At 43.7% G+C, this 15186-nt stretch overlaps 1 protein-coding gene across 1 annotated transcript in view; it reads left to right on the top strand.

Moving 5' to 3' along the window:
• Kif26b (kinesin family member 26B) overlaps positions 1-15186 on the top strand; it is a 424022-nt gene that overhangs the window by 191310 nt on the left and 217526 nt on the right. Inside the window, exon 4 of the mRNA XM_087906092.1 lies at positions 6580-6746. Coding sequence (XP_087762218.1) covers positions 6580-6746 — 167 coding nt within the window. The remainder of the gene's footprint in view (positions 1-6579; positions 6747-15186) is intronic.

Below are 15186 nucleotides of genomic sequence, written 5' to 3'. Positions count from 1 at the left end.
ATCTCTGTTGGAAATTTCCACCTGGCTTTGCTCTGCCAAGTCATTGGTCAAAACACCTTTGTTCATTATCCAATAAAAACAACACACATGCAGAAGGACATCCTGTAACATGAGGGACCGGCTTGTTGGTGTATCTGTCCCACCCGGCACCCCACAACCGGCATACCCAAAAAAAATCAGAGGACTCCATATTATTATAAAACTGATTGACCCATTAGCTCAGGCTTCTTGTTAACTCTTGTAGTTTATATTAACCCATTATTCTGATCTATGTTAGTCATATGGCTTGGAACCTTTTTCAGCTATCAGCTCACATGTTGCTTCTTTGGTGCTCTGGGCAGGAGTAGCGGAGGGAGCTTCCTGCTTCCCAGAATATTCCTGTTCTCATCACCCCGCCTCTACTTCCTGTCTGGTTGACCCACCTATACTTCCTGCCTGGCCAATCGGTGTTTATTTAAAACATGATTCACAGAATACAGACAATTCTCCCGCACCAACATCCCACATCATCTCCCTTTTCTGTTAAATAAAAAGAAAGGTTTTAGCTTTAACATGGTAAAATTACATATACAAAACAGTTATCAAGCAAGAATTACAGTTAACAATATTTAGTCTATTTACATTTAGCAAATTCAAGAAAATACTCTATAATCAAGCCTATTTTGTGAGTCTAAAGTTTTATACTTGATTTATCTTTTATCATAACTAAGGAAATCTGTAACTATATGTCTTTAGCTTTTCAAAGACCCCAGAAGGATATAATATTACCTACGTAAACAGGAAGTGCCTTGTAAGCAACTTCCAAAGTTTTAGAATTGATAGAGACATCTCACTGCCTGGACAGTCACCCAAAGTTCATCTGTACCATTGGGGTATCCATCTTCAGTCTATAGGCCCATAGTATCCAGCAGACTTTTCCATAAAGCAGAAAATTTTAAGGTCTGTTTAACAGTCACTTTCTTTTGTATTCTACAGAATGTCTGGCAGACTCTTTTATAAAGCAGGAACCCTGAAGGAACTGTCTCACTTTCTTTAGACAAGTTAGCCAATCATTTTCTGTGGGTCCTGCATGTCCAGTTCACACAGCATACCAGTGTATTTCTTGTCCAAATGACTAGCCTTGCCACATTGAAGGCAAGTTCCATTACAAGTTTCTTCAATGCTCATTAACTTCTCTGTAGTAATTGGTGATGCCAGAAGCAGACATGTCTCACTGTCAAGAAAAATCTAAGTTCTTAAAAAATTTTAAGTGTCATATTCCACAGGTCTTTGAAGTGTTGAAGATCTATCTAACTGAAATATATCTCTATATATCTAGAAAAACCTAACTAATGTGACTGTAAGTTTGACTATTATAAATGACTATCTATTAATCTGTAATTTTTAATTATACATTACATTTTTGAATGAGCTGTACAAACACAATACCTTAAACAAGAGCAGATATACATATACCCAGTGTAACAAAATCAGCTTTAAATTTGTGTCAATAGACCAAGATCCACACCAGTGCAAAGTATTCATCTCTATATATCATATCCCCCTTACATGAAAACAAACATTTATAAACAATTATTTTGGGAATTTGGGCATAGTTTTATCCAAATTGCTTTCTGCTGTTTGTTGGGTGAAGTATTTAGGGTTTATAAAGACCTTTTGGGGGAGGGGTCTTGTTCCACTGAACCACATTAGCCTGATAGAAATCCACAGCTTCTCATCATCTGTGTAAACAAAAGCAGAACCCCTTTTCCAAAGCAACATATCCTTAGACCCAAATTTTGAAGTCAAGATACCTTTATGTTGGTTTAACTTAGCAACCTCCAGAAACAAATGTATTTCTGTAATCAAAAATTTGAAGAAAATTCAATAATATCACAATCCAGAGTCTCCATGTATTTTATCTTTATGTGTCTTATTTTTTTACTCTATTACTTTTTAGTATTTATTTTATTGTCTTTACTCCTTTAATCTATGACTGTACCTTTTTTTCTTTCTATACTCTTTTTCCTCTCTCTCCTAAGCCTACATACATTTTTTTAATACACAGTGTGACCCATTCAGAGGTTTATTTTTGTCTGATTCTGTCTCTAATCTGTTTCTATTGTGTATCTGTAATTATTTTCTGACCAAGAGTGGTCTTCTTCTTTCCTTTCCTTTCCTTTCCTTTCCTTTCCTTTCCTTTCCTTTCCTTTCCTTTCCTTTCCTTTCCTTTCCTTTCCTTTCTCTCTTTCTCTCTTTCTCTCTTTCTCTCTTTCTCTCTTTCTCTCTTTCTCTCTTTCTCTCTTTCTCTCTTTCTCTCTTTCTTTCTTTCTTTCTTTCTTTCTTTCTTTCTTTCTTTTATTTATTTTTTTGAGACAAGGTTTCTCTATAGCTTTGGTGCCTGTCCTGGAACTAGCTCCTATATACCAGGCTGGCCTTGAACTCACAGAAATCTGCCTGCTTCTGCCTCCCCAGTACTGGGATTAAAGGCATGTGCCACTATCGCCTGGCCCAATAGTGCTTCTTAAAATGCTAAACAGTATGGCTAGGACTAAGACTGCTTTGCCTTTTGGCCCTGTCCAGTCCAACATGGCGGAGGTATGTTCACTGGCAGCTCTGTGAGCCATGCTCATTACCCCAGCTCCAGGGATGCAGCAGGTCTATGTCACCATTAGGCAACTAGTAGCATGCTGTTTACAAATCCCATTTAAGTGTAGGGCCTCCCGAAAGAGCCAGAGTTTTATGCTACCAGCATGAACCAGGAAGCCAACTCTTAAAGAAGCCCTTCCTTTTTTTGCTGTTGATGCTGAGTCAGGAAGCCTTCTTTTAAAGGATTCACGTCTCTTCTGGCCTCTAGCAAATAGAGCACACCCTAGAAAATGCTGCTACCAAGAAACTGTGCTTAACTTTGTTCTTTGGTGTCTAGAATTTCTTCCCAAGCTCTCTTAGGTTTTATGTGGATGTAGTTGCCCCACGTTGGGCACCATTTTGTAAAAGGAGACTGCTTGCTCAGTTCCCAACAGCTCAGACCCAAGTAATCACACAGAAACTATGCTAGTTACAATACTATTTGGCCAATAGCTTAAGTGTATTTCTAGCTAGCTCTGACATCTTAAAGGAACCCATTTCTATTAATCTGTGTATCACCACAAGGCTGTGGCCTATTGATAGGGTTCTAGATGGCATGTCCTTTTCCTTCAGCAGCTCCATGGCATCTCTTTAACTCCTACTTTCTCTCTTTATCTCTGTTGGGATTTTCCACCTGGCTTTGCTCTGCCAAGCCATTGGTCAAAACACCTTTATTTATTATCCAATAAAAACAACACATATGCAGAAGGACCTCCCACATCAGGTAACAGCTGGTCTGAGGAAGGAAAACAGAATGGCATCAGGCAGGGGCTGCATTTCTATTTTGCTTTGTGCCCTGGGCAAGTCATGTGTCTTTTTCGAAGCTTTCTCCTCATCTGTGAATGGGGAGCAAGAGCCAAGCCGTCTAGATACCTTTTGTTGTCTGTCTCCCTTGGGTCTTGGAGAAGAGATAGGACCTGTCAGTCTTAGAGGGCTAGCAGATATGTTGATGCTTTTGGTATATTCAGCCTTTCTGCTTAACATGTGTACAGCTCTGGGATGGGCTATCTTCAGTTCGAAGCCAGAGAAGGAATTTGTATTAGACAAGACCTTTCCTAACTCAATTTTATCCAGCAGACAAGCGTTTGTCTCTTTGGCTCAGAGGTAATTCATCCATGATTGGTCATATTGTCTTGTGATAATTGTCGAGGCTGAAGGGAGTAAGTTCTTGAGGGCTAGTGACTTGGTGACATGCACGATAGCCCCTTGGTGAAACATTATCCACTGAGCCCCAGCACTCAGAAGCCTGCTTTCTAGTACAGTCAGTGAATGGTGGCTCATCTGATAAGCAAGCTCCTCTCTCAGAATCATCTGGAAACAACATGATTTTGATTGCTGTGTTTAAACAGATACAGCTACTTCTAAGTGGGTGCCTGGCTCCTCTGACTTTCGGTGATAAAGTTGTAGCTGGACAGAGCCCAGAGGCTGAATGCAGCCAACTATTCTGTGTACTGTCAGCCAGGGACTCAAGTACAGATTGCAAAGAAGGTAAATATTGAAGTAAATATTGAAGACATCCGAGACTCGAAACTGTTTGCAAATGTGCCTGCCGAAATGTGTGATACAGCTAAGCACCAAGAACAACTGAACTGAAAAGGAAGGACTATAGCGTACTTGGTGGTAGAATGCCTACCCAGCGTGAATGAGGACGTGCCCAACAAGATAATGAAACCTGGAAAAGAAATACATTTGATTATTTAAAGGACTGTAGGAAAGAAGATTTGATCAGGTAGATGGCGGCAGTAGAAAATAAAATCGTCTAGATCCATTCCACAAACACGCTTTTGTTATCTCCATGTGCTGCTATGTTGACCTTGGTATCCAGTGGACAAGCCAGTCCTGGCCCATTATCCTGTGACATGCAACTTGCAGAGAATAACCTAAAGTGTAGAAGGGAAAATCAAAGCACGCTTTAAAAATTAAAAAAAAGCCCCCAAAATACATTGAAAAAGAAATAAGCTAATGGGAAAGGAAACATCCACAGAGAATCGGGTGAGAGTTGGTCCGTGGCCTCACCAGCCTGTGCAAGGTGTCCCCAGTGCCGCATTCACCTGCTGACTTTCCTCAAATGTCACTGTGAGTGAGGACCAGATGTGTGCTTTAGATGCGAACAAGGTGCCGTGGATTTGTGAGTTTGGTTTTGTTCCTGAATGCTGTCCCAGAGAATATCATGCACCACCTGTGGCTTTATCATTGCCAGTCGATAGGAACAACAGTGTATGTACTAATATCTTCATTGTCCCCTCCGGGATGTGGCAGGTTTGGCAGCATAGCTCCTAGAGGTGACTAAGCCTATGGAGAGTTAGTAGCCCCTATGGAATACAGGGACACCATTCTTTGGGCCTTCTCTGTGCTGCCATCTCTCCAGCTGCTCTGATTGGGGTCACATTTCTTTCTGGTGTGTCGAAATGAGAGTAAGAAAGTGCAGTTTGGCAGGATTTCCACCGAATAATGCCAAACTTCCCAAGTTAGACCAGGAGTTTAGAAGAAGTTTCCAGTCAGTGGGAAACAGACAAATGGCTGTTCTTCTAATACTGAGATGTAGAGATGGCTGCTTATCCCTGGCTCCATTATGGTCAGCTACCCTGCTCAGTGAAAAGGGTAAACGTCCCTGTTCTGGGCATTATTGCACCTGTATTTTATAAGCGACGGGAATATTTTCCCCTGAGCATTTAAGGGTTGTGGCAGGCTGAAGACATTTTTGTTTAGCTAAAGTTACCTGTATAGTAGGAGGCCGCTTGTTTGTTCTTAGCTGCTCAGCCCTGAAATAATCACACAGAAACCATAGTATCTGCAATACTGTTTGGCCAATAGCTTAAGTGTATTTCTGGCTAATTCTTATATCCTAAACTAGCCCATCTCCATTAATCTGTGTATCGTCATGTGGCTGTGGCTTACCAGGTAAATTTCCGACCTGAGCGTCTGTCTCCAGCAGGGCTACATAGCGTCTTACTGACTCCACCTTCTTTCTCCCAGCATTCAGTTTAGTTTTCCCTGCCTAGCTAAGTTCTGCCTTGCTATCGGCCAAAGCAATTTCTTTATTCATTACCCAATAAAAGCAACATAGAGCCAGAAGGACATCCCACACCAGTTACTCCTGTTTTTGTTTGTTTCTTTAGGCTAATGCTTTTGCTTTTGGAACTAAACTAAAGTTTTAAAATAACCACGTAGCACACATAGAGTTTTACTCCATAATCACTATATTATGTGAGATGAACAGAAGTATGTTTCTATACCATTTCCTCATTTTCCCCAGAAGTATGGGTCTTTATAGCAGAATATGGGGGAGATAGACAGAATGGACTATCTATGTGGACTTCTGTTACAAAAGCAATCACTGGTTTTAAAAAAATTGGAAACAGTCTCTGCTACATAGGAAGTTCAAGGGAAGTCTACGCTGCAGGAGACCTACTTTCAAACAAATAAGCAAAACAGAAGCAGGATACGCTCTAGTCTTATTTCTGTTGCTGTGATAAAATGCCCCAGCAGAGAGTAAGTCAAGCCAGGAATGATTTGTTTTGCTGCACTATTCCAGGTTACAGTCCATCATGGCAGGGACGTCAAAGGATCCAGGGCCTGAGACAGCTAGTTAGTGATGTCACTTGGGCAATTGGGAACAGTACAATGGATCTCTGCATGTTTGCTTGATTGTACAGCTCAGAGCCCAGCCTATGAAATGCCACCCTGAATGTGGGAAGAGCATGTGGGACACTTTCCCCTCCCCAGGAAGGGAAGAAGTAGGTGCAATGCAACCTACAATGTTGGGGGTTATTTTGCTCCGTTATTTTAGATGGGAACAAGGAAGTGAACTGGCTCACGTGCTGACAAATGGTCAGAGAAACCCTGTGCTCCCCAGGTTACTGAGTGTGGGTGGAATTAAACCCACCCCGTTCTCAAGACAGCAAGCTGCCGGCAATGGGCAGAAGTTCTGTGAGCCCCAGGTAATGAGCTCCATGTCATTTTCTTTGTCAGATCTCCCAGCTGATGACAGAGACCGGCCGAGAGGGACTGACAGAATCTGCGCTGAACCGCTACAATGCAGACAAGCCTGCAGCCAGCAGCGTCCCTGCCTCCCAGGGCTCCTGTGTGGCCAGTGAGACTTCTACAGGTACCTCAGTGGCGGCTTCCTTCTTCGCACGGTAAGAGATGCTCAGATCTTTGGTTCTTTTGGATACACCCAGCTGGTGAACCTCCTGTGTGGACCAGACCAGCTGGAAGCAGTAGAGGGCATTTAGGACTGCTGACATTGTGAGCCAGACAATTCTGTACTGAGAGAGCTGTCCTGTGCATTACAGTGTACTCCACAGCATTTTCGGCCTCTGTCTGCTACAAGCAGTGTACCTGTCTCCTTCCTATGTTTTGGAATAGTCGGATGTGCCCTGGGTTGAGAACCACTATTGTCAGAATGTGTGGCTCTAAAGAAGGTCTTCCTTGGGGTATGGATGCCATAGATGACTCCAGACTGTGGCTAGTGACTCCAGACTAAATTGCTCATGACCCTGCCAAGAAGAGACTATGACAGAGATGGCAAGTGTATTCCTTCTTGACACACTAGCTGCATATATAACTAATCAAACCTTGGGCATATAGCTGATCTTAGGGAGTTTAAAGCCATGAGAACCAAAATTGAAAGGTATTTCAACTATGTTGTCTGCCTAATTTTAGCAGCAAGGCCAAGATGGAACTGGAGACGAAGGACAGCTGAGGGGCAGCAGGGCTGTCTAATTCAATCTCATGGTTTTATGAAGGAGGAAACTGAGGACCAGGAAGGTTTGTCTGAGTTAATTCAGAGCAGAGACAGAAATAGCACATGGTCGGTACCTCTGCCCCGCTCTTCACAACTCACTCTTTACTTGATACTTGGAGCTATACCTTAGAAAAATTTCTGTCTCGGATTCTCAGACTCTGGAGTAAATAGGATCTAGAATAAATAGCATTGGGTATGAAGTCTGAGGGTTTGTGTGGCTCAGTTTCCACATCTATAAAACGGGGGTAATGTCTAGTTTGAAGATTAAAATTAGATGATGTTAAATTATGAAGAATATTGCAAGAGTTTAATTTCATGTGGGTCTGGCCAGTATACCATGGGGCTTTTCTTACCCAGAGGCGCAGTGGCATGCAGGCCACAAATATAAGGGAGGGGCTCTGACTGAGGAAGGGGCAAGTTAGAGGAGGACAAGAGGGCCAATGTCCTGGATAAGATACCATTCATACGAGGTGGCAGGGAGGGCTTGTTGGAGGGCCAACTTTGAGGACCCCTTTGTGTCAAGTTGCCCTGTTTATTCTCCTCTGAATGTTTGGACTGGCTTGGATATGGGGAAAATGACAGAACACACATGTATGCTGGTCATGTTAGCTCATCTGTATGTGAACCTCAAAGATGTCTGGACCACTAGCAGGGAACCCAAGCTCACTGGGGTGTCCCATCCCTGCCATGCAGAGTAGGAATGCAGAGATGTAAGAGTTTAGGAGGACATGTTACAAGCCCGGATGATCCTGAGACCTGAGAAACCTATCAGAGTGTAGCCACAGGCGGCTGAACGTTGGCTAAATAGTGAGAAGTTACTGCGGGGCAGAAATCTTTGGGTCACCGTGTAAAAGGCCATTTTGATGGCTCTGTGAAGTACCCTTGTGTGTGAGCAATGGCTGAGTAATACCTAAGAACAGGAGGGAACCATCTCCCGGTTCTCTGGGGATGAAGGAGAAATTGCTGACCATTCATATCCCTTAGAGAGTGAGGTCCCTGTTTGGGAGGTGGGGATGAAAGTTGTACTGAGTGGCTGCCTGGTCTCCATGCTGGACAGAGCGAGCCTTCCTTCAGTGTTCTGTTGACCTCTCACCTCCTAACAGGATACTCTTTGAGTATGAAAATTCAGTGTTTCAGAGGATTCACACAAAACTGCCAGACTCAGAAAACAACACCGAAAAAGTTTTGACTGGGAAGACATAAGGGGCTGGGGCTCCAGGTGGGCTCTGTTTAGGGAGAACAGGTCCCGGGCACCTAAGATGGATGGGGGTGGTAATAATGGAAGGAGGCGCTGCAGGTGATGCCAGCAGTGAGCAAGAATGCCAAAAGCTGTCTCCTCGGAATGCAGAAATTTCAGGCCTGGGCTTTCAAAGCGGCGAGGAAGATCCAAGGAGTTGCCTCTCCCTGAGTATTTACTCTTCACTCTATTTATTATGATGTACTATGTATGTATGTATGTATGTATGTATGTATGTATGAATGTGTGTGTGTGTGTCTGCCTGTCTGTGTGCATGCATTGCTTATCTATCTATCTATCTATCTATCTATCTATCTATCTATCTATCTATCTATCTATCTATGTCTCTATGTCTCTATCTTCGTGTGTGCATACAGATGCATGTACATATAGATCATAGGATAACTTGTGGGAGTTGGTTCATTTCTTCCACGATACTGGTTCAGGGATTGAACTCAGAACATTAGGCTTGGTGGCAAAGCACCTTAAGTGCCAAGTCCTCCTTCTGGCCCCTTTGTATTTTCTTTGTCGTGAACACTGATAGTACTGGTATGAGCTCGTCTTCGAAGTATACAGCAGGACAGAGTTCCACACAAAAGCACATGCACATATTTTTCCCTCATCTCTCCCCTTGCCTTGGTTTGTCACTGGGCTTTTTGTAAATTAGGTGTCGTGTGAATAACCTGCCTGTCATTATCAGATACCTACAGCAAAATAGAGAAGACCCATCCAGGATCTGCAGTGCCAGGAGATGGAACCAGGGCTCCATCACTTCTTTGGATCCCCAGAGATCCACGAAAAAGGATTCAGACATTTCTGTATCAAGTCCACAGTAACTCAAGGTCCATTGTCTTAGTCTGCTCTTGTTCCTGTAACACAATGTTCAAGATGGTGAGATTTGTGAAGAACCAGAGATTATCTCTTTCTGTTCTAGAGACTGGGGAGTCCAAGATCAGGGTACCAGTACCTGTGTAAGGACTGCTCTCTGTTTCCAGAATGACATCTTGTGGCTCTGTCTTCGTGAGGTGGAAGGTAGAAGTGCAAGAGAGACAAAGTTTCTTCTGAGCTGCCATGGTTTAGTGGCCTTCTAAAGGCCCAGCCTCATACGACCAGGGCAGTGGGGATGCAGTTCCAAAATAAGCTTCAGAGGGGACACATTCAAATCATTGCATTTGTTGAGTCTAAGAATAAAAGAATCTCCTTCTTTAGATAATAAACATCTTGGGAGTTGTATGTACTTCATAATTTCAGTCCACAGTTCTTGGGGAGGAAAGAAACTTTAAAAATAATAACAGCCCAGGCTATGAGTATAGCTTGATGGAGAGGGTGTTTGCTTAGCATGTGTGAAACCCTGAACTGGACTGTCAACACTGCATAGATTAGACATGGGGGTACATTTACCTTAAATCTCAGCCCTTAGTTTAAACGTTTAAGGTCATCCTTGGATACATAGTGAGTTAGAGGAAGCCAGCCACTTTGTCTCAAAGAAAAAGGACTAAAAGTGATAATGGTAGATCTAAAGAAGAAATTGGCACATCTACCCTCAAATTGGTCAGTCATGTGTGTGCATTGAGCACTAAGGCCGTTTCAAATGTGCGCATCCGTTAGCATCCATTTTACATCGCTGAGAAGAAATGATGAGATAGGAGGAATGGTTAGATTTCCCCATGTGTTGGTTGACTGCTCACTAATTATGTCCTTTGCTTTCTATCATTTAAAGTACACAGAACCCAATGGAGGGGAACCCTGTCATTGGGGGTTGAGACAATGGAAATTTCACTGTTATTCGAAAAACAATGAGTAGATCCTGTATCATGCGTGGAATTGCCTCAAACCTTGGAAAAGAAAATGAATCTTTCAGATGACCTCATATCTTCACATTGAGTTTTCATTCCTAAATAACCTGAAAAACCATAAACAACCGTGGTTTTTTTCCCCGTGTGTCTCTGTCTGTCTCCTTCTTTCTGTGTCTTAAACTTAATAGCTCCATTTGGAGATCTGGTCACACTACTTTTTTTTCTGTTGATTAAAAATATGTCTGTCCTGGGTTAAAATGTTCTGGATAAACTCTAGTGTTCAATATAGTGTTGCTCTCTGTGATGGATAATCCTGATTAGCAACTTGATTGGATTGTGCAGTGAATAGGAGATCAGTAAAATCCACCCCTGGACATGTCTGGGAAGAATTCCCAGAGACAGGAGGATCACGAAGGTTCTGCTGTCATGGATGAATCCATCAAGCCCTCAGTGTATTCATAAATAATATGATGATGTCATATGGGGGAAGGGTAGGAGTTGAAACTTCGTTGGAAGAAGTTGACACTGTGAACATGTCCTTGTAGGCTGCATGCCATCTGGGCTCCTTCCTATATTTCCTCCTCTCTCTACTTCCTGTCTCCCAGTAATTGAAGATCAGCCACACACTGCCACTGCCATGTTCTATCAAGAGTATAGGGTAAAGTCTCCATGGATTGAGCCCTCTGAAATGTGAACTAAGATAAACCTTGCCTCCCTTGAATAGTTTATGGCAAGGATTTTGGTCATAATGATGACAAGTGACCAACACATCTTATGTTCATTGTGTAGGATCCATGTACTCTGCCTTCTCACCTGCCATACTGTCCTGTCCTTTCATAAAGTCACTGTCACACCATGGTAGTCCTTTCATCAGCCTCCCCCAGGGGCAGATCTTAGTGCACGTACACACACACACACACACACACACACACACACACACACACACACACTACTTCTCTCACCTTCTGTCTTTGGTCCAAACTTGTTCTTTTTCTAGGGATGTTGCTATGCTGGCATCCATCAAATCCTCCCTGCCATTCCTTCCATCTTTGTCTTTAAGTGGCTCTTCTACCGCCTGACAGTTTTCTCCAAGTTTCTCAAACATGTCCCCGACTATTATAAGACTGGTTTGAATAGTAGCTCCTGAGGCTGGAGATTGCCATTGTACTAAAACCAGGTCAAGGGTTAGCTGATTTTAGGGACTGACTCTTGATGCCGAGCGCTGCTGTGAGGACCATGTTTCCTCTCTGGTCAGCCCGCAGTAGACTAGTCTTAGTACCACATACGCACACGTGGCTGTAGTTATGACTGTCCCCATTCTTATTGCTATTACATCTACTGACCTGCTGATAACCAAATCAAAACAGTTCCTGGTTTGCACTGACTACAGCAAAGGCTTCGCATGTGTAATCTTAGATAGAGGAGGTTTCCTTTCATCCCTGGCTACTGTACATTTACTAGTGGTGCTTGATCGTGTGCTCTGAGCTTATTAAGTCCAAGAGGGATGAGGAGGATCATGGGACTGCCCATAGTTGATGCCCTTGTCCTCTGTCAAATACAGTTCCCTGCAGGGATGCTTGCAAAAACACATCAACAACCATTACTGGGAAAAGCCACCTGAACACCTCAATTGGTCTCGGGAGATGCAGGAGGAGAAAAATGGAGCCAAGATTCGTCTCTTGCTGACTTAGGTAGTAGAGCCAGGACTTCATTTCTGCCTCTGACTTTACTGACTGGAGCAGCTAAATTTCAGGATTGTGTTCATTATTAGAATTACACCTCAACAGATTAAAAAAAAAACACCAAGAACCCAAAAACACATAAACAAGAGCTGTGTCAGAACTTTTAAGATATCATATTGGAGAAATTCTCTGTTATTATTCTTTCCAGTTTCTCATGTTTCCATATGAGCGCATGGTATTAACCCCGCCTCCTCACTCTTGAAGCTCTCACTCAGATGGACTTTCCTCTGCCCCTCTTCCGTCACCACCGCTCGTCTTTCCTCCATTCTAACCCTGCCTAGTCCACAGCTTCCTAGGGAAGCGGGGCCACTGTGGCACTTCCTATGGGACACTGGTAAGGGCTGATGTGCAATTGTGTCACTGGTCCTGGCCCAGGACACCCAACTGTGAATGAACCTTACATGGGGTGAGGCCAAAGCACCACCGGCTCGTGGAGAGGCTCCTGCAGGGCTCCAGAGGGGGCATCTTTTCCCTAACCCCTTGCAGGAGTGGCCTGGGTTCCAGATGCTCCAACCTTTCCTGTCCCCTTCCTTCGCAGCTAAGCCGAACTAGGCAAGAATCTTGGAAGGCCAAACTATCGACCTCAGGATCTCTGGCTTATGTATTCCTGGCAGGCTTAGCTTTAGTCTTCTTAGAAAGGGTTCTGAGCACTTCTTGGAAAAGAAAGAACTGTGCTCATGCATATGGATGAGGTGAACTCTTAGGAACTATAGTTGTAGAAATGGAGTTTCTCTCAGACTCACCTCAGTGGCCTTGTGAAAGGAAGACAATAAGAAGTCGCTGAGTGAGTAGCTGGTGCCTTTGGGTTTCCGGGGCCCCAGGAAACAGGATCAGGTGTAGGTTGCATGAAGAAATAACTCATGATTGCCCGAGACATGGCAAAAGCAATTCAAACAAGTTGCTGCATTTAGTGCCTACACTGTGAAGCCCTGTGTTAAAAGGAATCTGAAGGGCTGGGAGTTTGGATCAGCGATTAAGAGCACTCGTGGCTCTATTAGAGAACCTGGCTTTGAGTCTCAGCACAATTGTCTGCGACTCCAGGCTCAGGGGATCTAATGCCCTAATGTGTCATCCCAAATATCCATCTAGACAGTTTGTATTGACTTGGGCAGAGCAGAGCAGAAGGGGTACCTGTTTGACACACACCAGTGTGAGACCCTGCACCCTTGAGTGCCTCCCTAACCAGCTCCTGCTATGGCGAGCATGCACCGTGTGCTTTTCCACCTAAACAGCAATTATGTTTAACTGCCATTTGTTGAGGTATTGGCCATTCTCTCACAACATCTAGGGACCATTTGAAACAAACCCTGGGCATCATGCGTTGGTGTGAATGTTTGAGGACAAAGTGTCAGTGAACCCATAGCATCCGAGGGATCCCTGTTAATTGCCTTCTGCATCTGAGTCTCTAGTTTTGATTGTCTTCTTACTGGTGTTGGTGATAGACTAGGAAGGACACTGAAGAACGCAAATGGGAAGATGGTTCAACTCAGGGCTTAACCTCAAGCCCCAAACTAGACAGCTAACTTGACCTCTCCGATCTTTGATTTTCTAATTTTTCTGTCTGCTTCACAGTGTCATGGTGAAGACAGCAGGTGATCATCTGAGTCTTTGAGATGGTATTAACACAGAACCTGCCACAGCAGGATAGATCTCTGTCCTGGGTGAAAAACTCAGTGAACCCTCCCTGTAGACACTCACATGGTACTTGCCTTTATCTGGTCTTTGTAGTCCTGCCTGATAGCTACCCAAGTCTCTAGAGTCATTGCAAAGATCTAGCTTCATGCCTCAAGGAGGAAGCCACCTATACAGGGGGTGCAGACCAACAGCTCTTAAAACTCATAGGGAGTCAGAACTCTTTGGTAATGAGATCTCCAAAGACTGGTGGAAAAAAGCCCACCCTTGAGGCCATGTTCAGTCAGTCTATTTTATAATTCTAAATTTTGAAGGTTTGTTTGTTTGTTTGATCTGTTGATTGAGTCAGGGTCTTACTTTGGAGATCAGGTTGACTTTGAACTTACTGTGCAGTTCAGGCTGGTGTTGAACTTAGGATCCTCCTTCCTCTAATTCCCAAGTGAAGCAAGCATCCATCACCATGTCTGGCTTTGAAGGTATTTCACTTCTTTATGTGCCTCTTTTCCACTTTCCCAGCACTGGGATTACAATTGAGTACCACTGTTCCTGGCTTTTACTTGTGTAGATTCTGAGTGATAGAAACTAGATCCCCATCTTGGAAGCAAGGCCGGTACTTTACTGATTGAACTGTGTCCCCAGCCCCCAGCTCTTGATTTTATAGTCCAGACAAGTTGATCTCTAATACAGGCAAGTAGAAGGAAAGGAAGAACAACAAAGAATTCTGTCACCAGGTAGAAATAGGAGGAGAGGATCAAAAGTTCAAGGCCAATCTTAGCTACATTTCAAGTTCAAGGCCAGACTGGGCTGCATGACTGTGGAAGAAAAGAATTCTGTTATCCTAGAGCTCAGTGGTGAGTCATGCCACAAACGCCACAAGTCAAAACTGTCATGACATTGACCTTGTAAACCAACCAAAGCGTTAAATTAAATCAAAGTGAAAGATGGAAGATGCTCTTTTGCTTAGGATTTGAATTTAGGGGTGACGTACAGTATGCTGAAAAGGAGTGGAAGCAACGGTCAAGTAGAGAGGAGCGGAAGGGGGGGCGAGGAGGAGGATGCACCTCTACTACCGCCCTGCTGCAGTATGCTTACAACTGGTTTCCTCTCGTCAGTGTTTACCTGTGTGGAAATCACGGTGGCTTGCCTGGTCCTTGGTGTTCCCAAGTTCCATGCACCATGCTCATCGCCACATTTTTAGTTTCAAAAGTGCCCCTGAGTTGGCTCTGCTAGTGTACCATCACAGACGTGAAAATGAAAGCACAGAACGATGAGGTAAATAGTCGAAGGTCACACAGCTGGTGTGTAGGGTCTAGATCCAGAGCGGGGAACCGGAATGTCAACTCCAAAAGGCAGAGACAGTTGTCTCTGTTTATGGCTGAAGCCCTGTAGTAAAATGAGCTCCCAAGAAATGTTTGATGAATGAAT

This window comes from Myodes glareolus, chromosome 5 (assembly GCF_982192425.1).
Source record: "Myodes glareolus chromosome 5, mMyoGla1.1, whole genome shotgun sequence".
Lineage (NCBI taxonomy): Eukaryota > Metazoa > Chordata > Mammalia > Rodentia > Cricetidae > Myodes > Myodes glareolus.
Note: the sequence above shows the minus strand (reverse complement) of the source record. Positions and strands in the feature narration are given on the sequence as shown.